The 22272-nt window shown below is 57.9% G+C and overlaps 2 protein-coding genes across 4 annotated transcripts; one reads left to right on the top strand and one right to left on the bottom strand.

Annotated features, from left to right (window-relative positions):
- Positions 1-2755: 2755 nt before the first annotated feature.
- On the bottom strand, positions 2756-13634 carry LOC122234917 (glycosyl-phosphatidylinositol-anchored molecule-like protein). The gene is made up of 6 exons (XM_042973028.1): positions 13612-13634; positions 12986-13007; positions 12550-12606; positions 11667-11749; positions 11012-11119; positions 2756-3218 (listed from the first exon to the last, which is right to left on the bottom strand). Exons 4-6 carry the CDS (start codon positions 11728-11730, stop codon positions 2929-2931), a joined length of 462 nt encoding a protein of 153 aa, XP_042828962.1. The 5' UTR covers positions 11731-11749; positions 12550-12606; positions 12986-13007; positions 13612-13634; the 3' UTR covers positions 2756-2928.
- Positions 13635-13905: 271 nt separating this feature from the next.
- LOC122234916 (lymphocyte antigen 6K-like) lies at positions 13906-21611 on the top strand. 3 transcript variants are annotated; one of them, XR_006212896.1, is made up of 5 exons: positions 13906-14083; positions 19147-19242; positions 19990-20094; positions 20179-20910; positions 21255-21611. XR_006212896.1 is itself a non-coding variant. In XM_042973027.1 (4 exons), exons 1-4 carry the CDS (start codon positions 13943-13945, stop codon positions 21512-21514), a joined length of 552 nt encoding a protein of 183 aa, XP_042828961.1. In that variant the 5' UTR covers positions 13928-13942; the 3' UTR covers positions 21515-21611. The 3 variants fall into 3 exon arrangements, 1 of the variants encoding a protein (XP_042828961.1); XM_042973027.1 differs by lacking the exon at positions 20179-20910 and having other exon boundaries at positions 13928-14033; XR_006212895.1 differs by lacking the exon at positions 20179-20910 and having other exon boundaries at positions 13934-14083.
- Positions 21612-22272: the final 661 nt, after the last annotated feature.

Here is a 22272-nt window from a genome sequence, read left to right as displayed (position 1 = left end):
CACGGGCACAAGCTGGAGCTTGGGCTTGCCGCGCCGGCCCAGCCCTTCTCCCGCCGAGCTGTGAGGTCTTCCCGTGGGCACTCTATGCAGCCATTCCCCTTTCACAGGCCCCAGGGAGGCAGGTCGGCCTTGGGAAAGGGCAGCTGCTTCAATAGGCGCTCAGCAGGGGGATCGTGGCTCCTGCCACTGCCAAGTCTCCTTCCCTGAGGCCCTGCCCTGTGGGGACACCTGCTGGCTGCTGGCGGGCAGGCCCGGAATCCAAACTGCTCCCCTGGAGGCAGTGTGTGTGAGTCCCTCTGTGCAGCGGGGCACAGGCTCTCCTGATCTTCATGGCAGCCCCGGCAGGTGAGCACCGGGACTGTCCCCGCGTCGCCCGCGGCAAAGCTGAGGCTCAGAGAATTCGTGCAGCCGCACGGCCTCGCAGCTCGTCCCTGGCAGAGATGCCAGCGGAACCCCCGCCGCCGGCCCTCCTCTCGAGGCCTTGGTGCCTCCTCCGCCTCGAAGGACCTTGGATCGAGAGTGGCGTCACACGTCTTGCAAACATCCTGCAGTGAAAGCGTCTCCGGGTCGTTTCCTGCTTCTCTGTGCTCCTCCAGCCGTGCTGTAGGAGTGCTTCGTGGGGGTCCCTTTTCGTGTAACCTGCGTGCCATCTCCTGAGGTTTGGCTGTGGGTGTCCGTCGGGTCTTTCTAAAACTCCTTCCTCTTACCTGGGGACACCGTGCTTAAGAATCATCATCTTATGCCTTGTCATTCTTTCCATACACAAATAGCCTTGCCTTTAAAATCCGTGACCTCCGAGGGCGGCTGGGTGGCTCAGTCGGTTGTACATCCGACTTCAGCCCAGGTCATGATCTCATGGTTTGTGGGTTCGAGCCCCACACGGGGCTTTGCACTGACAGCGTGCAGCCTGCTTTGGATTCTCTGTCTCCCTCTCTGTCTGCCTCCCTCCCTCTCTCTCTTTCTCTCTCTCAAAAATAAACGTTAGCAAAATCCTCAAAAATAAAGTAAAATTCAAATGAAATAAAATGAAATAAAATAACAAAAACCTGACGTCCAGTCCCGGGACATCTGGTCTCCCGGCAGGTGGGGCCTGGGCCCAGGCTGTGCTCCACCTGAGCCTTTAGGTGGCCTCTTCCTGTTACCCGAGCACGGTCCCTTGCCCAGGGCCACGTTTGTGTGAATTACTCAGCCTGGGAGGGCCCCCGAAGGCTCCACTGGTGCGAGAAGGATCCGCGTTCTCAGGCGGGAACGTCGTCCTCCTCAGCCCCAGCCTCGTGGAGCTCAGCTTCCTTCTCTTCTCCCGATGCTGCTGGACAGAGTTTCTGCACCACGTCGTCCGTCCTCCGCAGTCCTGCCTTCCCGTGGGCTTCTGGTCCCATCTTCTGATCCTGCCTGGGCCTCTGCCTCCCATCCTTTCCCTCACAGAACCGGACCCAAGCCCGTCCCCGGGGCTGCTGTGCGGGCTGCTCCCTAGTCTGTGATTCTTCTCATTTAGGGAATTAGAGGGGGCCCTCTCTTTTTTTTTGGCCAGCCCAGACACGCAAGTTTTCTTGTACGAGTTTGTGATTATTTATAGTTGCTGGGAGGGGAGAGACTTTCAGAGCATCAGCCTCATGATTTCGCCAGAGTTTGCACACCCTCGCTGGGGCACAGAAGTGGAGGGTTGGCGTCGGACGCTCTCGTGGCTGCCCCGGGGGAGGACCGGGCTGACCGTGCGTGTGGCACCGCCTCACCGCTGCTGACCTGAAGTCTCACTTTCTTTGCAAATGTTTTTTCACTTTCCTGCAGAAATAACTGCCTACTTTGCAAGAAAGGTCCTATGCTTCCTGGCTGTTGGCGGAAGCCCGTTTCTCTTTTGGGTATAAAATGTTCTGTAATTAAATAGTAGTGACACCTCAATATTGTGAATCTAGTAAAAACACTGGAATCTTGGATTTTATGTTATGGTAGTTTTGTCTAATTGAAGCTCTGGTTTGATTTAAAGGAGAACTAAGGACGAGGGTTAAGAAGGTGACACTTTTCTATACCCCTCACACCTCTTTTCTGAAACCACCACACGTGCAAGAATGACAACCTCAGCACAGAAGTCTCCATGCCATTTCAAGGTGGTCACCGGCAGACTCCCAGCCTCTCCCCCTGCTCAAATGTCAGCACCTGGGAGACCTTCTAGCCCTGGTGGGAGGATAGGCCCAACTTTGAGGGAGGACTGCGGCTCGTGCACAACTTGTCTGATTGGCCTACACCGGGCACCGGGCACAGTCTCTAACGTCAGGCCGTGATATCCACGTGCCACCTCTTGCCCAGCTCCCTCTCGGCTTCCGTCATCCCCGCCTTAGAACTAAAGCACAGAGTCTCAGGTGGCCTCGGGTGCCTGTGGTCCGAGCATAGCTGGGACCTCTCTTTGAGCGAACTCATACACTCTCCCCTGTAACTGTTTGCCTTATTTAAAATACTTAGTCTCTTGGGGTACCTGAGTGGCTCAGTTGGTTGAGCGGTTGCCTGTCTGACTTAGGCTCAGGTCGTGATCTCATGGTTCCTGAGTTTGAGCCCAGCATGGGGCTCTGTCTCCTCTCTCTCTTCCCCTCTCCTGCTCATGTTCCCGTGCACGTTCTGTTTCTCTCTCTCTGAAAAATAAACTTAAAAAAATACTCCATCTCTGCATGCTAAAGCAACAAGATGTTTTGGTCTATTTGCAAGATGATGTCTAAAGAGGAGGAAACAGATCAAATGCTAAAACCACAAACAAATCTCTAGGTAAGCAGTACCCAAGCAATAATGTTCTTTATTTCTCTCTTGAAATAAGCCGGGAAAGGGTAACTGGTCCAGCTGGAGCCCTGTGCGTCAGTATCCTTGGCTCACAAGGGACGAAAGGAGAGTGAACTTGCTCTGAGGAATGAGGGAAGAGATCAGACCCTCCCAGAGGGCTTCTCATGTCAGTGTATGGCTGACCAGGATGGAGGCAATGCTCAGGGAAAGTGTTGACTCCCCCAAGCATACAGTTCCTTCTAACTCATCCTCAATAGTCTGGTCCTGTGTGATCTCCCTCTCCATATTAGTGGGCCCTCCTTCATTGCAAGTCATTGCACCACAACAACGGACAAAATAGAAGCTGTTAGTTCTTAAGACTCTTGGGGCTTCATCAGGCACTTTGCTTGGATACACAAACGTGCAGTTGCTCGTACAGTTCTTGTAAACAAGTAGCTCCCGACTGTTCAAACCTTAAAAAGTAGAGATGAAAATCATTGATTTCAGGTTTTCTGCTCGCAAACAACAAAGCACAGTTCACCCAGTAACTAGTGTTATACATCCCCAGATGTGACTACGTTCTCTAGAATTTTCACAGATAAAGAATGCTCAAGAAAGGCCACCAGAGGGTCTGTTTCCTCCATGGACAACTTCTCCTGGAGATGGTTTTCTGTCTACACGGCCATCTCATCTCTGCCTCTGGCTGTCTCTAAATAGTATCAAGGTGCCTTGGCACATGGCTGCACAGATGAAATGTCCTGTTCATTATTTGTCCTAAGAATCTCAGGGCTCTAGAAAGAGAACAGAGGCCAAAGAAATGTTTCGCTCATGTCTCACAGGATCACACAGACCCTGAAGTGGAGTCCATGTGGCCCTCACCTGATTTTCTGAGACTCAGTGTGGCCCCTCTAGGACGAGCTCCCGCCTGGGACCCTCGGCCAGGTGTTCCCAGCTCCTGGCCCAACATATAAACCTCGACGCACCCTTAATGCCAACCTGCGCCCCAGCACGGACAGGGTGCTCCACCGCAAGCAGGGTCCCACAACTACTGTGATTACCTTCACTGGTAGGCTCACCCAACAGCCTTGGCCAACCACCAAGGCTGAGTCCTTAAGATGCACAAGCATGTGTATCTTGGCCATGTGAGCAAGGCGCCATCTGAGGCCTCCTTCGAGAGTCCCTGAGTTAAATTCTTCGGCGCTCACTCACCACTTCTGCTCCCTTGTGACCCCAGTGTTTACCCGATACTTTCTCCCTGGAACTTGCCACCGTTGACGTTTCCACTCATGGCTCTGAGGTCAAAGGAAGGAACTCCCAGCTAAGCTCCCGTCACTTGCTTGTCTCTATTTGCCACATGAAGGGTTTCTGGAAGTCCAACGTTCTACGCAAGAGTGCACACTCATAAGCCAGCCGACAGCTGACTTGATTTCAGGAAGTGCTCATAACCATGGAACCGGCACGAGCTCCAGAAACAGAACTGGATAAAAACTACCGAATTCCCGCCTCTGTTCCTCCATCAGGCACTAAAAGCAGCCAAGGCTAAAGGTAAGAAATGTCTGGATTTCCAAGCCTATGTGTTAGTTTTGTCTGTTTTTGCACTTTGTGAATATGAACTCCTGTACTGTCTGTTTTGGGGTCTGGCTTCTTTTCTCTGCTTTGTGTTTGGAAAGCTATCCCTGATGTGGCCCAGTGCTGTGTATGGTTTACTCTCCCCATTGTAAACTTTTCCACTGATGAACATTCCATGGTTGACTGCTGATGGGCGTTAGCATTGTTTCTGCCTGTCACCTCCCCCAAAGAGCGCTGCAGTGAATATTCTCATCCTCGTCTTGAGGTGAGCGTGTGTGAGTTCTTGACATGGTGGTAAATGCTGAGTCCTTAAGATACATACATATGGCTTTGGCAGATGCTGCTGAAGAGGTTTCCAGAGCGGGTGAACCTATTTATACTCCAAAGGATCGTGTCCACCTCAACATCTTGCCACCACACGGGTAGCCGTTTGTGAATGTTTAATCGTTCCTTTTGGTGTTACCATACCATAGTTCTGAGTTTCATTTCCACCAGAAACGTTCACGTTGGATGACTTTTCTTATATTTAGTACCCACTTGGATATCATTTTTGGTAAACAGCCTCAAGCCTTTGGCTCCAATTTCTATTGGATGGTCTGCTTGTTCAAGTAGTGATTCGTAGAAGTTCATTCCATATACGGAATATAAGCCCTTGAGCAGACAGTGTCTTAAAGGGCCTTCTCTTCATCTGGGGCATCTTTACACTTCTCAGTATCCTCTCGGGGGCAGAAGTTGTGAATTTTTATGTAATCCCACTACTGCTTTTCCTCATCTGTGATCAGCACTATATTGTTCAGGTGTCTTAAATTCTTAATTATCCCAGGGAGACATTCTTCTACATTTCCCTTCCAAAAAAATAAAGCCCACGTTTTGTTCTTTTACTATTTACATGGAGATCTAGAAAGCATCCGAAAGTGCTTCTGTTGTGTAAATCATGTGTACAAGATTTCCTGCACCCACTACTGGTGAGTGCCGATGAGTGTCTTTCCCCACAACCTTCTGGGTCAACGTTGTCAGAAAGCACGTGGCTTTTTCTGAGACCTCTTTTCTCCACTGTCGGTCTATTTTTCAATCCCAACACCAACACTAGACCATGTGCATTGACGAGACGAAAGAATATTGTGTAAGAGTGCAGGTTCTCTGTTCCTCTCTTCTTCCACGAGATTGCCTTGGACATTCCTAGCCCCCAAAGTTCCATAAACATTTGAATATTTTGAATCAACTTGCCCCCACCCCCACCCCCACCCCAACACACACACACTAGCCTCTGACTGGGATTTCATGGAATCTGAGGATGAACTTGAGGAGAACAGCTGTCCTACTTCTACTGGGTTGCTCCATCCAGAAGCCTGGCTCACCCGTTGGTTTAAGTCCTTCCATTTCACCTGCTCACAGCTTCGATATGGAAGTCTTGCAGAAATCTGCTTGCGTTTGTTTCCAGGTATGTGGTGGTTTTCAAATGCTATGTGTGTTTTTGCACATTTCATTTTCCACGTGTTCACCGTTGTTGTATAAATACACCATGGGTTTTTTTAATTTGATTTTTGAGTACTGACCTTGTATTTCGGGCCATTGCCCAAGGCACTGCTTATGTCCAAAGTTCATCATCTTTGGTGAATAGTAGCTGCTTGCTTCCTATTTCCCAGCCACTGTGTGTATCATTTCTTCCCGTGACCTATTAATTCCTGTGCCACCCATAATTCTGCTTCATGGAAGTGGAGGTCGTGACAAGAGGCCTCTGACCCCACTTTCACCTCAAGGGAAAAGTGTTCCAGTATTTTCCTTGGGACAGAAAATGTCCTCTCGTCTTCCATTTCCTCAGTTTTTTTGTTTAATTTGGAAAGGATACTGGATTTCATCAGTTTTCAGCATCTGTGGCTGTGATGTTTCCCATTTTCTTTGCTAAGATGGTGAACTGAACTAGTGGGTTTCAATTGTAAGCCACACTGCAGTGTGTGTGTGTGTGTGTGTGTTCTAAACACCTACACCCAGGCCCCTCTTGTCTCTCATCATTTGCCATCCTATCGCACATTTTCCCACACTTTATTCAGATTTCATTCTTTTCCCCTTAATGTTCTTTTCCTGTTCCAGGATGCCATGCAGGATACAACATTCCTTTGGGTGTGGTATAGCTTCTCCACAGTAGGATTCTATTGGTTCGGATCTGGCTAGTACCGCTGCAGCTCTAGTCACAGGAGAGGTTCGTCTGTGGTTTCCATCCTTCCAACGTCCTTCCTAGGCTTTGTGTTGGAGTCAGACTGTCATCATGAATGTGTTGGGGAGCAATCCTCCTCCTTTATTATCTGGAAGGGTTTGTGTAAGGTAGGGTGATTTCTCCTACGAAGCTAGTGGACTTTGCCAGAGACGCTATCTCTAGTTGGTTTTCCAGAAAGGATTTCCAGGTTCTCCAGGTTTTCCATTTCTAGGTTTTCCAGAAAGGATTCAGAGCACTTCAGCTTTACAATCTCATTGTGGGTCAGAGCCAATTCAACTGTGTTTTTCAAGGTGTGATTCATTTCATCACGACTCTCCAATGTGTCACAGGAAGGCTATCATAGTGGCCTCTTGTTTTCTTTACAAGGGAAAGAAAAAAGTGGCCTCTGATGGATGCCCCCCTTTGCATTTCTGATAACGAAAGTGTGAATTTTACGTTTCTGCCTTTGAGCTCCCCTACCCATTTTACCCATACTACGAATCCCTCCAAAGAACCAACTGTTGGCTTTGTGGGGATTCTTTCTGGGTTTTTGTCTTCCCATTACGAGGATTTCTGCTGTCTTCCTGACATTCCCTACCTCATTTCTTTGGGTGGATTTCCTATTCTTCTGTCTTCTTGAGTGGAAGCTTGGGGCCTTTGCACGCGTTCTCTCTTCTACGAGAGGCCGAGAGTGTCTATTTGCACTCTCGACTCTGCTTTCGCTGCACTCCACTCATTTTCCCCACGTCCTAGCTTTAGAATCATGGAGTCCTTCTTCTTTCCTAACTTCCATGTGGCTTCTCTTTGGGTCTTTGGTTATTCAGAACTGCTCTGTGTGATTATAAGGAGTGGAGGTTTTCCCAGTTCTCTTTGGAGTCACGATTTCTAGTTTAAGTCCACCGTAACAGAGAAGGAACTCTGCAGAAATGCCTTCCTTTGACACGTGTAGATGCTTGCATTGGGTCCTGGCATGAACTCAGTATTGCAAATATCATTAGCGACCTTGTAAAAAAATGTGTATTGGGTCACGGTGGCTCTGCTGTCACACATCATGAGGATTCCTCCTTCGTAACCAGTGTCCTTCAGACCTTCTGTAGCAGAGGTTGACAAACAAGAGCCCACGGGGCAGTCCCAGTCCACCAGCTGTGTCTATGGGTAAAGATCTGTTGGGACATAGGAACGATCACTCTGTTTACCAACACTCCGTGGCTTCTCCTACCCCCTCACAGGCAGTGCAGGGCACTTGCCACAAGTCTAGGTGGCTTACTAAGCTAAGTGGAGTTTCTTCTGCTCCTTTAGAGAAAGACTTGGTCTACCCCAGCTGTATGGCTCTGGTAAATTTGGGGTCCTTGCTCTAGCTACCTGGCAGCCATTGGCAGAGGTATGTTAATGACTGTGCCCCTACCTACATTTCCTAAGCTCTGGGGCCATTTTTCGGTGGGGCCCTTCCTACTGTATCATCGGGCGTGTGTGCACTTCGATGCTGGTGTCTTCCCGGTTGTCTCACCCTTTCATCTCCATCCAGTGCTGTTCTGCTCTTCACACAAGCAACGCCCTTGAGTTCGCCTTAGCTTTGCCTCAGTGTGTGCCTAAGAGCTTGGGGGCAGTATTTACATTATATACCATGTTCTGTATTTTATTCTCAGAGTTTTTATGTTCTCATTTCAAAGCGTGCCTCTATGAAGCAAAACATATTAATTTTGTTTGTTTGAAAGTCATGGGCTCCTACTTGTAGCCATTTTAACATTAATGTCATTAACTATCCATTAGATCTTAAATTGTTTCTGAAGTTCAGTGTCTTACTTCCGATAATTGTATCTTCAAAACCTTTGCAGGAAATACAAAAGCTCCCGTGCACCTGGACTCAGTCACTTCCACTGGTACTGCGTGGCCAGACAGCAATGCAGCAGTGCAACTAGGGCACCGGCTCTCAAAGCGGTAACGGTGAACACCAGGCTTACACCACAGTCATCCCTCATATAGACACACCCACCTCTTTGACACCCAAATGCCCGGCCATTGACTCCCACAAAACGATTCCGGGGTCTGCTTCTAGAAGTTGGTCACTTCTAGAACATTTTATAAGAGGAAACATGGACAGTTACCTCTGGAGCTGGCCCTTTCTCGTTCCCCGTGTTTCCCAGGACACTCATTCAGGATAACGGAGCAGTAGCTGCCCTGCTTTACTGCCGAGTAACGCCCACGGCAGACTCACCACGGTGTCTTTCCCGTTCAGGTGCTCCAGGATGTCTGGGTTGCTTCAGGGATCGAGGTGCTACAAATGACTCCACGACAAACACCCATGCATGGTTTCCCACAGGCAAAGTTTCAACTCCTCCGGGAAAACCCCCAGAAGTGCAATTTGGGGATCGACGGTAGCTGCATGTTGTGCTTTTAAGAAACCGGACCGCGTTGGCCATAATTTGTGGTCCCATTTTTAACTGTCACTGGCCGCATACGAAAATCTGGTTTCTTTACCGTCCTAGCCAGCCTTTGGCGTGGCCACTGTTTTTGACTTCGGTCGCTCTGATCAGACATACCTAATCGTGTTTTCAATTCTAATTTCCCTAACGACCAAAGATGTCGACCATCTCTTAGAGGCTTATCTGCTTATCGGTGCTGGCTGGCGATCAGAGGGACAGTCCAAAACCAGGTCCGTTTGACGCTGAGGCGGGGCGGGGCCAGGGGGACGAGCCCAGTTGGCAGGAAAATATGGACGCCATACTTCTCTGCCCCCGACCCCCGTCTCGGCCCACGCACAGGAGACTCTCGTGAAGATGTCTGAGGTGTTCACCCACACACCTGTCGCCTGTGCAGGCCAGCGGCCACGCAACTGCTACCTTCTTAGGAACTGCTCGTGGGCAACGGGGCTGATGGGATGGACGTGAAACAGGATGAAGTGTGGAGACGCTGGATGGGGTCCCCTGGCGTCCATCACCGCAGAACCATCACGACCTTCGAGACCAACCGTCTGCTTCACCTCAGCCCTGCAGACCTCACGCGGGCTCTCCCAGGGCCAAGTATAGCCCAGAGCCACACGGGGAGAGAGGCTGGGAAACAGAGCCCAACGCCCCCTTCAGAAGCAGCCGTCCCAGTGCGGCAACCCGCCACCCACCGGGGCCTCCCAGAGGGGCAGCAGCGGAGCTCTGATGGCGGCTTCTGTTCCTCCTATGGTGCAAGTGCCTGAGGAGCTTTGACTGCCAAGGCACCCACCTCAAGGACGGCTCTCTGGGGGAAACACCACCAGCCGCTGGACTAGATACAGAGCCCGCATCCCCGCACCGCTACCGCCCGAGGCTCCTTCGTCCCAGGGCTCTTGCTGGGGCTCCAGAGCTGACCACGGGTCGCTGGTTTCTCTTCTTCTCGCGCTTTAGAGTCCTGCCCTCCTGTTGTAAACTCACCAATGAAGACGGGCCCGGGAAACCCCAGATGCCCCCCTTGAGCCCAGAAAAGGCACACTCCCAGCCCGTGCATCTCTCGTCCCACCACGACTTGGCCGTGTGCCTTGGAAGCTCCAGGACTCGTGAGCCACAGCCCTGTGGGTTCCCAGCTCCTGACGGCCGCGCCGAGGGCGTCCTCAGTCATCACAAGAACCACGAGGGCCAGTCCCGCCATATCGTTGCACATCGATAGGCCGAGACCTGCACACAACAGGTGCCCGCTGCAGGAACCCGGGACAGATTCCAGCTCCTTCCTGAGTTCCAAAGCCCAGATGCCCACAGGGTAGGCCAGCTGGTACCACCGAGAGGAGGCCGAAAGAAGACCGTGTTGCGGGGAGCTTGGAACACAGAATGGCACGTTAAGGTGCAAAGAGACACTGGGGAAGGCCAGGGGCCAGAGGACAGGCCCCCGGCAGGGCCCCACACGGGGCCACTGCCTCCCTGCCAGGCCCTGCACTGGCTGCAGCCTCCCAGGCTCATCGAATGGTCACTGGCCTCTGGCCGACCCTGTGCTTCAGCTTAGGGCCCTGGCGAGCGGGACGCCTTTCTCAGGGCACCTCTGAGAAAAGCCTCTGAGTAAGAGCCAAGAGCACCCTGAAAAGTCACGCTAGCCCTGAGCCCACACTTGGCCTTGCCCTCCGTGTGCAGTAGTCCTTGTCCTGAGAAGTCCGCAGGATGCCCGCTTTTCGGGCCTGCTTAGCTGGAAGCCCTCCCCCCACCAGCCTGAATCAAATGGGCAACGAGGGACCGCCCGGGCGACTCGGGGGCGCCAGCACCGCCACCAAGGACTGACACGGAGCGGAGGCCTAGGGTCTGGCAACCCCCCACGGTGCACGTGGACCCTGACAGCCCCACCTTGCGGGGTGCCTGGCTCTCCAGGATGGTGCACGCCGGCCTCTCCTGGGGCTGAGCCTAGAGGCTGGGGTGGGCTCTCAGGATGGGGACAGAGCAGGCCAAGGGCCACGGGGCTGGGTCCAAGACAGAGCAGATCAGACAGCTCCCTGAAAGTGCTCAGGTGGGGTGCCTAATTCACAACGTCCAAGGAAGACAAACAGGTACTTACGAACAGAGATGGTCATACAGCGCCTGAGGTCTGTTGGACACAATGTCATACTTGTACAAAAGAAGTTGTTGATGGTCCAACAATCGTAGCATTTCAGATTATAGGTCCCTGAGGAAACAGTAAGCAGCATCTGGCTCCAGTGCGACGGCACCGTCCACCGTTACCCGCTGGCTGTGCCCTCCCCCTGCCTTGAAGGACTTCTGGAGGCCTCCACTGCCCCGCCCTCGACGGGCTCCACTCTGGCCAGGGTAGCTTCCGGGCAGAGACCGGGTCCATGCGGGAGTTGTTCCTGTTCCCAGAGACAGACGCCGGCGAGCACCGCCAGGGAGCCGGCTGAGGGGACCCTCTGCCCCGCAGATGACGGCCCCTGTGCCCAAGAGAGCCTGGCAGTCAGAAAAGGCCAGCGCCCTCCCAGACTTCCCTGGAGTCTCCAACGCTGCCCTTCCCAGGTGAGGGAGGGCCGAGCTAGAAACACCCTCCCGACCCTCACCTAGCTCGGGGACCCTTCCAAACCCACCCTGTGCCCACCAACTGCACCGACATCGGGGGTCCCGGCTGCCTAAGGTGACGGAATCCCACCCAGACCCTTTCTCTGACCCTGGATAACAGTAAAGTCTCATCACTGGGAAGACAGTGAGAGGAATTGATACTTAACAAGCTTTAGCCAGGGTGACCGGAGGCAACCAGATGACAAGGAGAAAGGCCCAGAGGAGCATCATCTCCTGCAGGAACTTGAACCTATAGGTGAAGAGACCGGGACACACGTCAGCAGCCTGCATGTCACAGAGGCCACCTCACAGGATGCATGTCTGCAGGACCCACGTGAGCAGGGTGCGGGGATCCCGGAGAGAGGCTTTGGGGTCCCCCATCGTCCACCAGCCCCTCCCAGCTCCTCTCCCCTCCCGCACTTCCTCTCCCCTCCCTTCCTGGCTCCTCCCCCCACCCACACCTCCCCTGCACCTCCCCTCCTGGCTCCTCCCCCCACCCACACCTCCCCTGCACCTCCCCTCCTGGCTCTTCTCCCCACCCGCACCTCCCCTGCACCTCACCTACACCTCCCCTACACCTCCCCTCACGGTCCCTCTCCCCACCTGCACCTCCCCTGCACCTCCCCTCTTGGCTCCTCCCCCCACCCGCACCTCCCCTGCACCTCCCCTCTTGGCTCCTCCCCCCACCCGCACCTCCCCTGCACCTCCCCTCCTGGCTCCTCTCCCCACCCGCACCTCCCCTGCACCTCCCCTCTTGGCTCCTCTCCCCACCCGCACCTCCCCTGCACCTCCCCTGTTGTCTCCTCTCCCCACCTGCACCTCCCCTGCACCTCCCCTGTTGTCTCCTCTCCCCACCTGCACCTCGCTGCTCAGCAGGCAGGGCTCTGCCCGCTGCACCGGGCTCTACAGGCAGCAGGCAGGCCTTTCCACACACCCCTCAGGCCTCCTCTTGCAGGAAGTCACCTGGGGCTGCCTCCACTGGGAGCTCAGCCGAGGTCCCCATGCCCCCCCCCCAACAATGCTTGTCCGGATGTACTCGCTGACCCCGACCTCAGGAGCAGCTGGGGAAAAGTGCTGGGACACTGTCCACGCAGGCGTTTCCCGCTCCTACAGGCGATGGACAAATGCGGGGCAGCACGCGGTGACCACCCGGCTCCCTTGGAGGCCGGCAGCCTGACTTGCGCAGTGGCCACAGTGTGCGCCAGAACGTTCCACTGCCCCCCACCCCTCCCGCGGAATCGGGTGGCCCTGGAGCGCGGGCGGGGGAGGGGCCGGGGGGGGGGGCCCACACCTGAGCCCTGACCCTGGCCCATGCCCCAGGATCCCCCCAGGCAGTGCCCGCTTCCGCACAGTGTTCCCGTGGGGGCCCATCTGCACCCCCAAGTCTGCGAGCCCGGGATCCTGAGGGAAAACTGCTTCCCGCCCCCCCCCCACACCTGGGCGGGAGCACCTGCCCGAAGGGGACACCTTCTGTGGGAGCACCTACCGGAGGGGAGGGTGTTTCCTGTCTGAGGGGGTTGGCCGCTTATAAGGGGAGAGTGGCCGCCCGAGGGGGGAGGAGCCAACGGTCTGAGTGGGGACGCCGGTCTGGGGAGCACCCGCCTGGGGGGGGGGGACACCTCTCTGGGGGAGCACCTGCCTGAGGTAGCACCTCTCTGGGGGAGCACCTGCCCGAGGGGGGACGCCGGTCTGGGGAGCGCCCATCTGGGGGGTGGACACCTCTCTGGGGGAGCACCTGCCTGACGGGGTCTCCTGTCTGGGGAGCACGTGCCTGGGGGGAACACCTCTCTGGGGGAGCACCTGCCTGAGGGGGGACGCCGGTCTGGGGAGCACCCATCTGGGGGGGGACACCTCTCTGGGGGAGCACCTGCCTGAGGGGGGACGCCGGTCTGGGGAGCACCCACCTGGGGGGGGACACCTCTCTGGGGGAGCACCTGCCTGACGGGGGTCTCCTGTCTGGGGAGCACGTGCCTGGGGGGGACACCTCTCTGGGGGAGCACCTGCCTGAGGTAGCACCTCTCTGGGGGAGCACCTGCCCGAGGGGGGACGCCGGTCTGGGGGAGCGCCGGACTGGGGCTTGGGGTGGCGCCCGTGTGGGCGTTGCCGCCTCACCCGCCGTGTCCCCACCCCGCGAGGACCCGGGCAGCCCAGCAGCCCCCCGCTGAGCGCCGGGGACAGGCGCCCACGGTGCCCCCCGCCCCCCACCGCCCTTTCGAACGCCGCCCCGCAGGCTCCCTGCGCCCTCCGTCCCCACGCGTCCCCACGGCGACCGCAGAGAACCTTCTGGAACCCTGGGCGGGCAAGGCCTCCAACCGGCGGGCTCAGCAGGGTGAGCGCGAAGACTCTCCGGGCCGCAGCCGCGCTTCCCACAGCCGGGGCGCGTCCGCAAAGGAGGGGTCTCCGTCGCTGCGCGCGGGACTCCCGGCAGGCCCCGCGCCCACGCATGCGCACGCGCACACTCGGGTTCCACAAGGTTCCACGAGCCCTGAAGGCCCCACTCTCAGAGAGTCCGGCGGCGCCAGAGGTTCCAGAAGGTTCGGGGCTCACCTCACAGGCGGGCAGCGTGGAAGTTAATTGGCAGAAGGTTGGACGCCTGGGGGGGGGAGGGGCTGGAAGGTTCCAGAAGGCCTGGCTAGTCTCAGTAGGGTGAAGGGTGAGGGGAAGGGCGTCGATATAGGGTCCAGGAGGTGCGGGGCGTGGCCCAGGGCTGGCGTGCGGGGTGCTTGCAACGGCGGGGGGCGCGAGGGGCGGGGTCCTGCCGGCGCCCCTCAGTCCCACAGGCACAACCGGCGCTGCCACTGCCACTGCCACTGCCGCTGCCCGGGGTCCCTGGGCCCCTGGAGTCCCCGCCCCGCCCGGCCCGCACCGCCTGGACCTCTTCTCCCCGCAGTTTCTGCGCTTTCTTCTTCCAGGCCCTTTGTGCGGGGCCCAGTTTGATGTCGTGTGTTTAGTTTCGAGAAGGAAAAGCGGGGCCTTGACTGCGATCCTCAGCCTCCTGGAACCTTCTCTGACCTCCGCCTGCAGAGCGTGCGCTTCCTTCCCGGCGCCGGGGCCGGTCCCGTCGGGCTTGGTTTTGTCACTCGTCCCTCGCGTGGCTGTCCCTCGCGTGTCTTTTCCGCGGGGACCGACGGGGGCGGGTCCCGGTTGGAAGAGGCTTCTTACTGCGCAAGGCGACCTTTTCCTGCCTGTCCTTCCGGGCCTCCCTGCTGGTGCCGCTGTGCTCTGGAAAGGTCCCTGGCTGGGTCCCGCCAGTTCCAGGGACGGAAATCTCCCCGCCTCCCCGCCAGACCCTCCGGCTGGAGCGGGCCCTGCCAGGTTGCTGGGGGGCCATCCTGGAGGAGAGGGCCAGGGTCTGCGTTCGGGGCCGCCGGGGGTGGGGGGGTGGCGGAGGGGCACGTTTGCCCATCACCTGTAGGAGCAGGAAACGTCTGCGTGGATAATGTCCCAGCACTTTTCCCAAGCTGCTCTTGAGGTCGGGGTCAGCGAGTACATCAGGACAAGCATTGTCCTGCGGGGGTGGGGGGATGGGGGGTGGAGGGGGTTCGACCAGGGCAACTCCGCTGAGCTCCGGGTGGAGGCAGCCCCAGATGACTTCCTGCAAGAGGAGGCCTGAGTGGTGCGTGGAAAGTCCTGACTGATGCTGGCAGTGCCCGGTGGGGGAGCCTGGGACCTGCTGGGCAGGGAGGTGCCCGTGGGGAGAGGAGCCTGGAGGGGAGAGGCAGGGGAGGTGCGGGTGGGGAGAGGCGCCAGGAGGGGAGGTGCAGGGGAAGTGCGGGTGGGGAGAGGAGCCAGGAGGGGAGGTGCAGGGGAGGTGCGGGTGGGGAGAGGAGCCAGGAGGGGAGGTGCAGGGGAGGTGCGGGTGGGGAGAGGCGCCAGGAGGGGAGGTGCAGAGGAGGCTTAGGTGGGTAGAGGAGTCAGGAGGGGAGGTGCAGGGGAGGTGCGGGTGGGGAGAGGAGCCAGGAGGGGAGGTGCAGGGGAGGTGCGGGTGGGGAGAGGAGCCAGGAGGGGAGGTGCAGGGGAGGTGCGGGTGGGGAGAGGAGCCAGGAGGGGAGGTGCAGGGGAGGTGCGGGTGGGGAGAGGAGCCAGGAGGGGAGGTGCAGGGGAGGTGCGGGTGGGGAGAGGAGCCAGGAGGGGAGGTGCAGGGGAGGAGCGGGTGGGGAGAGGAGCCCGGAGGGGAGGTGCAGGGGAGGTGTGGGTGGGGAGAGGCGCAGAGGAGGCTTAGGTGGGTAGAGGAGTCAGGAGGGGAGGTGCAGGGGAGGTGCGGGTGGGGAGAGGAGCCAAGAGGGGAGATGCAGGGGAGGTGTGGGTGGGGAGAGGAGTCAGGAGGAGAGGTGCAGGGTAGGAGTGGGTGGGGAGTGGAGCCTGGAGGGGAGAGGCAGGGGAGGTGTGGGTGGGGAGAGGCGCCAGGAGGGGAGGTGCAGAGGAGGCTTAGGTGGGTAGAGGAGCCAGGAGGGGAGGTGCAGGGGAGGTGCGGGTGGGGAGAGGAGTCAGGAGGGGAGGTGCAGGGGAGGTGCGGGTGGGGAGAGGAGTCAGAAGGGGAGGTGCAGGGGAGGTGCGGGTGGGGAGAGGAGTCAGAAGGGGAGGTGCAGGGGAGGTGCGGGTGGGGAGAGGAGTCAGGAGGGGAGGTGCAGGGGAGGTGCCCGTGGGGAGAGGAGCCCGGAGGGGAGGTGCAGGGGAGGTGCCCGTGGGGAGAGGAGCCCGGAGGGGAGGTGCAGGTGGGGAGGGGGGGGGGGCCTGTGCCGGGGGCTGCTGGACGCTGACCCTCCGGGAGCTGCCTTGCGCTCTGCTGATGTGCACCGAGTCTCTGTGCTCAGTGCATGTGGCGGAAAAGGTGTGGACGCACAGAAATCGCAGATAAATGTGTCAAGAGAGCTTCCTCGCAGTTTTTTGTTGGTTTTTTTTTTTTAGCATGTGTTTGAGTTTTTATTTACTGCGATGTTTGAAACGTGATGGGATTTCCACTCCAAACGTATTGCTGTATTTTATCGTGGACTCAACGCCGGAAGAGAGATGAAGTCGACAGAGACCACACTGTGTGGCGGGTGTCATGGGCGTTACAAAACTACAGTCTGCTGTGCTTCGAAGGGGAGCTCCTCCAGCCACCGGGTTCGAGGTTGGCAGACGTCGTCTTCCGACACCTGAAATGGTTTTTACGCTCTTTCGCTTGGGTGGTTCGATGTGAAGTGCACGGAAAGCCCTCTTCTTGTTTCTTGGCACATCACGTGCGTTGTTTCTTCCTCCGGGTTCCGGAAAGCTTTCTCTGTGATTTTCCGTGCTTCGAACACGCCTCGGTAGAGGTGGTTTTGTGTGTGTGTATTTGTTTGTTTCGGGGGTCGTGCCCGTCCTGTTCTCCAAGCTGCCCGAGTCTCCACAGCGATGTCTGTCAGGACCGCTGGAAAGCCCTTAGCCAGTATGGTTTCAGGGATGCTTCCGTGCCATCCCTCCTCCTCCTTTTGGTCTTTCGGGGAGCTGGGCGTTACCGAAAAGAAGCTCGTCCCACGGTTCTTGGACATCCTGTTCCGTTTTCTTGTTGTGTTTGTCTTGGCGTTTCGGGCAAGGAGATTTCTACCGACCCGTCTTCAAGTTCGCGGAGTCTCTCTGCGGCTGTGTCGAGAGCAGTGGTGACCCACCCGACACATTCCTCATTTTCATCAAAAAAGACGTGGTTTTTGAGCTGGAGCCCCACGTTGGGCTCTGTGTGTCAGGCTGACAGCTCAGAGCCTGGAGCCTGTTTTGGATTCTGTGTCTCCCTCTCTCTGACCCTCCCCCGTTCATGCTCTGTCTCTCTCTGTCTCAAAAATAAATAAACAAAAAAAAAATTAAAAAAAAAACAAAACGTGGTTTTGCTTCCTAGCATTCCCATGTGACTCTCAGAGTTTTCCTTCCTAAGCTCCCGTTGCGTATCTGTTCTCACGTGTGGTCTGCCTTCTCCACCGGCGCTCTTAGTGTCCTGGTCCTAGTCATTTCACATCCCCTCTCTGACGATGGTGACGCGTCCGTCACCTGTGTCACATCCTCGTGCTGGCTTTTCCTCTGCGGACGGTTTGTCTTGGCTCCGGGCATGCCTTGTGTGTGCGGCTGCCGGTTGGTCGTGTATCGTGGGTTGAGAGGAAGCGTGGGAAGCAGGCCCTGAGAGCGAGCACTCACGTTACGGCCCCGGGGCCTGGACTCTGTGCACAGTTTGCTGTAGCTGTCGTCGCCTTAGGTCGTACACTCTTGAGTGTCCTTGTTTTCGTCTCCCGCTTTAGCCTCGAATCTTCCTCACGCGTTGCTCCTTGGAGGGAGGGCGTGTTGTGAGGCACTGTCGGCTGTCACCCACTCAAAGAAAGAAAGGGCTCGGAGACGAAGTGCTGGGGGCTGGATGGAGACTCTTGTGCGCTCGGGAGACCCCCCCCCCCCAGCCCCGGGACGGCTCTTCCTGCTCCGGCACTCAGCCTCCAGCCCTCTGTCAAAATCACAGTGAAGTGCTCCCACCGGCCCGCGGTTCCCGCAGCTTCTGCTCCGGGTGAGTCTATTTAGGGTTGCCTCGCGGGGCATACCCGGCTCGCCAGACTTGGGAGCGCCAGTTCTGTGACCTCAGTTCTCTGACGGGCGCAAGACGTGTTGTTGATTTTCGGTGTGGCCGGTGTTTGCTTCGGGGAATGATGGTTCTTTATCTGTAGGACTGACTACTTCTGCTTTCCTCTGTCTGATCTGATGAGGCAGAAATGATGCAACTGAAACCGGGCCACGAAGGGAAGGACAGGAGCGCGGGCTCACTGCTTCGGAAGCGGTCCGTTGTGACCCAGGGTGATGGTGGGAAGGGTGGGGTGCCGTTGAAAAGTGACACCCCGGGGAGCACATATTACACGACAAAACAGGAGAAAGAGAGTTGTTTCAAGAGATGTAAGTATAGGGGCGCCTGGGTGGCTCAGCGGGTTAAGCATCCGACTTCGGCTCGGGTCGTGATCTCAGGTCTGAGAGTTCGGGCCCCACGTCAGACTCTGTGCTGACAGCCCGGAGCCTGGAGCCTGCTTCGGAATCTGCGTCTCCCCCTCTCTCTGCTCTTCCCCGCTCGTGCCCTGTCTCGCTCTCTCTCCATCAAAGAGAAATAAACGTTAAAGAAAAGAGAGAGATGTAAGTATTAAGGTAAAACTCAAACAAACATACAACATGGGGCTACCGAGAGAAACCTTAAGAAGAAGCGTGTACGCGTCACTGAAAGACACGACCAGCTGCGTGTATAATGATCGACATACCTAATAATCGTCGTGCAGAGAGCGTCTCGGAGGGCGTTTAAGCCAAACACACCAGTCCCTGAGTGAGCGTCCATGGCTGCACTTCCTTCTCATCTGCTGGGAAGGCCTAGAGGGCCACCCCTGGCATGTTTTGCTGTCAAGGGTGGGGTGGGGCCCGCGCAGGGTGGGTTCAGGAGACCGTCCTGGGGGGCTGGGGTGGGAGCAAAGGGTGACGGTGCCAGAACTGGGATCTGGTGGGCGTGTATGCTTGGGCCCAAACTGGGTCACAGGACTAGGGAATGGCCAGTAGCCGTCCACACTCTTCAAGGGAGCGCCCTGCCTTCCCTGGGCCCACGGGGTGGCCTCCCAGGCGGCCAGGTCTGAAGTGGAGCCACAGAGCTGACCGCGTGGCCTCACTCCCCGTGTCCAGGGCCAGGCACCACGGAAACGAGGATTCTCTTTGCTTCGCTCCTGGTCACGGACCTGCCGCGGGTGGAGACAAACGTCACCGTGCCTGGAAAACAAGGTAAGTCTGGGCCCCTCGACCCCCTGGGCTGGGAGAAGGAAGCGGGCCAGAATGCCTCTGCAGACACGGGGTGGCCACCCGTGTCTGGACCCCGCGGGGGCCCCAGGGCGGAGACAGGCACAGGGGTCAGGGAGCGAGAGAGCGTCAGGAGGGCAGCCTGTGGATTTGGACACCCGATGGGGGAGCCTCTCGATTTGGGGCGCCCCTGCCGAGGGCCGGCAGGAGTGGCCGGGATCCTGGCTTATTCCCCAGCACCGCGCTGTCCCCTCAGTGTCCCTGGCTTCCTGGGAGACATCAGGCTGGGCGCCTCGCGTGGCCCGGCCCTCACAGGACCATCCAGGGCTGTGTCAGAGAACTGGAGCAGCCGCAGAAGGGTGACCCGCTTGTCCCCGGGAAGCGAGTCCTGCCCTAATGCGGACCAGGCAGCGGGCCACACCCAGGGGAGGGGATGCAGGGCCTGGGGCGGGGGAGGGTGGAGTGGGGAAGGTGAGTGGGAAGGGCCCTGGAAGGCGGATTGCAAATCTCTTGAGCCATTGAACTTGAGGGGCCGTGTGTGCGTGTGTGTATGTGTGTGTGGGTGCGTGTGTTGAGAGGTAGGGTGAGGGTAGCCCAGGGGAGAATACAAGGACTGGGACCCGTGGTTTTGTGCTCCCTGGAGGAGGGAGAGATGGGGGAAGGGGCGGTGCTCACCCGATCGATCGGCCTGGAGAGCGGTAGTATTTCACTCTGGTTTTCTTCCCCTTTCAGCTGCAACCCTGAAGTGTCACGTCTGCGAGATAGAGAATAGTTTCGGTTGCACAAATCCATCAAACTGTCCTAGGGATTTTCACTTTTGTACTTCCGTCGCCGTGAGTGAGTATCTCCGTCCATCCCGGGTTCACAGGAAAGTCGGTAAATCCTTTCAGCACTTGGGGTCTGTCTGGGTTTTCTCAACAGAGAGTAAGTAATGTGATCACGTTCGTTCAAGAGAAACGGAGGAAAGTCCTGAGACGTCAGAACACAGGCAGGTGACAGGCCAGCTTGCGTGAGAGCAGTGCCGGCGGGGGGCGGGGCGCCAGGACCGGACGCGATGGAATATTGGGGTGCGGGAAGAAAAGCGTAGGGGTTGTGTGTATTCATTTTAAATGAACGACGAAAGCCTTCATTTCAACCGCCCACCGGGAAGTGCTGTTACAAGAGGGGTACGTGATGAGGGGCGGGGCTTACGCTATGTTCTGGAAGGAGTGTTGTGTGCTTTAGGACGGGTGGAGACCACCTCTCTGTCTCCCGTATGTCACCCGGGAGCTCCAGGCCGCATGAAGCCCCCGAAGGGGAGTGCGGAGGCCCAGCAGCGCCCAGCGCTCGGAGGCAGAGGGTCAGCCCCTTCCGGCGGGTCCGCGTTCCCGGAAACACGCGGGGTGCCGACGGGGTGCTTGGGACTCGCGCCAGCCCCGCGTGAACGTCATCACCGCGTAGGGAAAAGCGATTGTCACCGTGAACCACAGATGAGGCGAAGCCAGCAGCGTGACCCCGCGGCCGGGGCGGAGCCGGGCCGTGTACAGCAGGCTCGCGGTGACAGCGCCGGCCCAAGGAGAGGCCGGCGCCGAGCCCCGGGCAGTGGCCAGGATGGGCAAGAGCCCCTCGCTCCCCTGCCTGTCCCGTGGTTACAAAGTCCAGAGCGACCTGGTGGTGAGCGGTGAGGCCTGGGAGCCTGTACGTCCCCGGACGGAGAGCCCCAGACCCGGGCTCCCCGTGCACGTGGACAGGCCAGCCGGGGAGGGGCGGGGCGGGGCGCATCTCGTGGTCACACCGCACGCAAGCCACCCCCGCCCCCAGAAGCAGCCGTGAACACAGAGGCCGGACCCCGTCCTGGGCGGTGGCTCCCGACCGCCCCGTAGACGAGGGGCCTCTTCAACCGTGGCCTCTGAGCGGGGGCACCGGAAGGTCGGGATGGGACGGGCACAGGCCCCAAGCGCTTTGGTGTCGCTGCTCTCAGCTCACGTGGTGCCTTTCTCTTCTTCACTTCCTGTCAGGAATCTATCCGCGTTTCTTCTATGTTTCGAAGCAGTGCTCCAGGTATTGTCCAGTAAGTGCTCCGTTTGCTCCGGGACTCAAGTCCTTTGTCCTCGTCGAGCCCATGCCCTTCCTGTACGCGCACTGCTGTTCGGAGTTCTTGTGCAATACGCAGGAGCCGAATATCCGCGAGCCGGAATTCAGAGAAGGCGGACGAGCGAGCCGCTTGAGGAGCAGCGGGGCCTGGCTGGCCGCCTTCCTGACTCTGTCCTCTGTGTGAGGGGCCTCGGGCGGTGCCTTGGGAGCGCGGCACCGATGACCCGGGCTCGCCGCAGGTGCTGGCAACCTCAGCATTAAACCTGTTTTCCGCTGGTTAACGCGTGGTCTGCCTCTCGAGGGGCCGGAGAACAGGTGGGGGGGACCAGATCCAGTCGGCCCAGCCCGCAGCTCCCTTTGGAGCAAGTCCGGCCCTGGGGGCGGGTGGGGGGGGGGTGGGGAATCTCGAGTACTAGTGTTCGTCTCTGAACGCAAGCCTTGTAACTGTTCGTGGCCGACGCTCTCTCCTTCTGTCCGTCTCGGAGGGTTTCAGCACTGCCGTGGGGCCTGAGTGTCACCCGCCAAGGGAAGCGCTCGGAGGCTCCCGGCCTTTGCAGGATCGGGGTCGGTGGGAAGACAGGATGCAGTGGGCGGGAGACGCCAGCAGGGAAGGGCTCCTGGGCAGGGCACGGGGTGCGGGGACGTGGTCCCAGGGACGGCCCTCCTCTGACGGGGGCGGCACCATGGCTGCTCTGGCTCAGCTCCTCCCACATCAGGGATCCTGTGGATGAACTCGGACTTCGCCCAGCGACTGGCACAGGTGCCTGGGCTCACAGGTTCGCCCACGTGCCTTCGACCAACACGTGAGCCTCCGCCAGGGAGACGGGAGCAGGGTCCGCTTTTCATTTCTCAGCTGAGCTGCAGCCGCCAAAGAGGTGTGAGGGTCACACTCCCCGTCTGTAGAAGACAAGGGCTTTCTTCTCCTGCCCCCGGGTTGACTCC

Source organism: Panthera tigris, chromosome F2 (assembly GCF_018350195.1).
Source record: "Panthera tigris isolate Pti1 chromosome F2, P.tigris_Pti1_mat1.1, whole genome shotgun sequence".
NCBI classification, from domain to species: domain Eukaryota; kingdom Metazoa; phylum Chordata; class Mammalia; order Carnivora; family Felidae; genus Panthera; species Panthera tigris.
This window is presented reverse-complemented; position numbering and strand designations above follow the sequence as displayed.

Excerpts from the sequence above, each read along its gene's own strand:
- LOC122234917 (XM_042973028.1), bottom strand. The coding sequence starts at position 11,730 with ATGATGCTCCTCTGGGCCTTTCTCCTTGTCATCTGGTTGCCTCCGGTC. Across the intron at positions 11,120-11,666 it reads GGTCACCCTGGCTAAAGCTT|GGACCTATAATCTGAAATGC; the intron begins GTTAAGTATCAA and ends CTGTTTCCTCAG. Across the intron at positions 3,219-11,011 it reads CTGTATGACCATCTCTGTTC|GTTTGAACAGTCGGGAGCTA; the intron begins GTAAGTACCTGT and ends CTACTTTTTAAG.
- LOC122234916 (XM_042973027.1), top strand. The coding sequence starts at position 13,943 with ATGCGCACGCGCACACTCGGGTTCCACAAGGTTCCACGAGCCCTGAAG. Across the intron at positions 14,034-19,146 it reads GGCGCCAGAGGTTCCAGAAG|GGCCAGGCACCACGGAAACG; the intron begins GTTCGGGGCTCA and ends CCCCGTGTCCAG. Across the intron at positions 19,243-19,989 it reads CACCGTGCCTGGAAAACAAG|CTGCAACCCTGAAGTGTCAC; the intron begins GTAAGTCTGGGC and ends TTCCCCTTTCAG.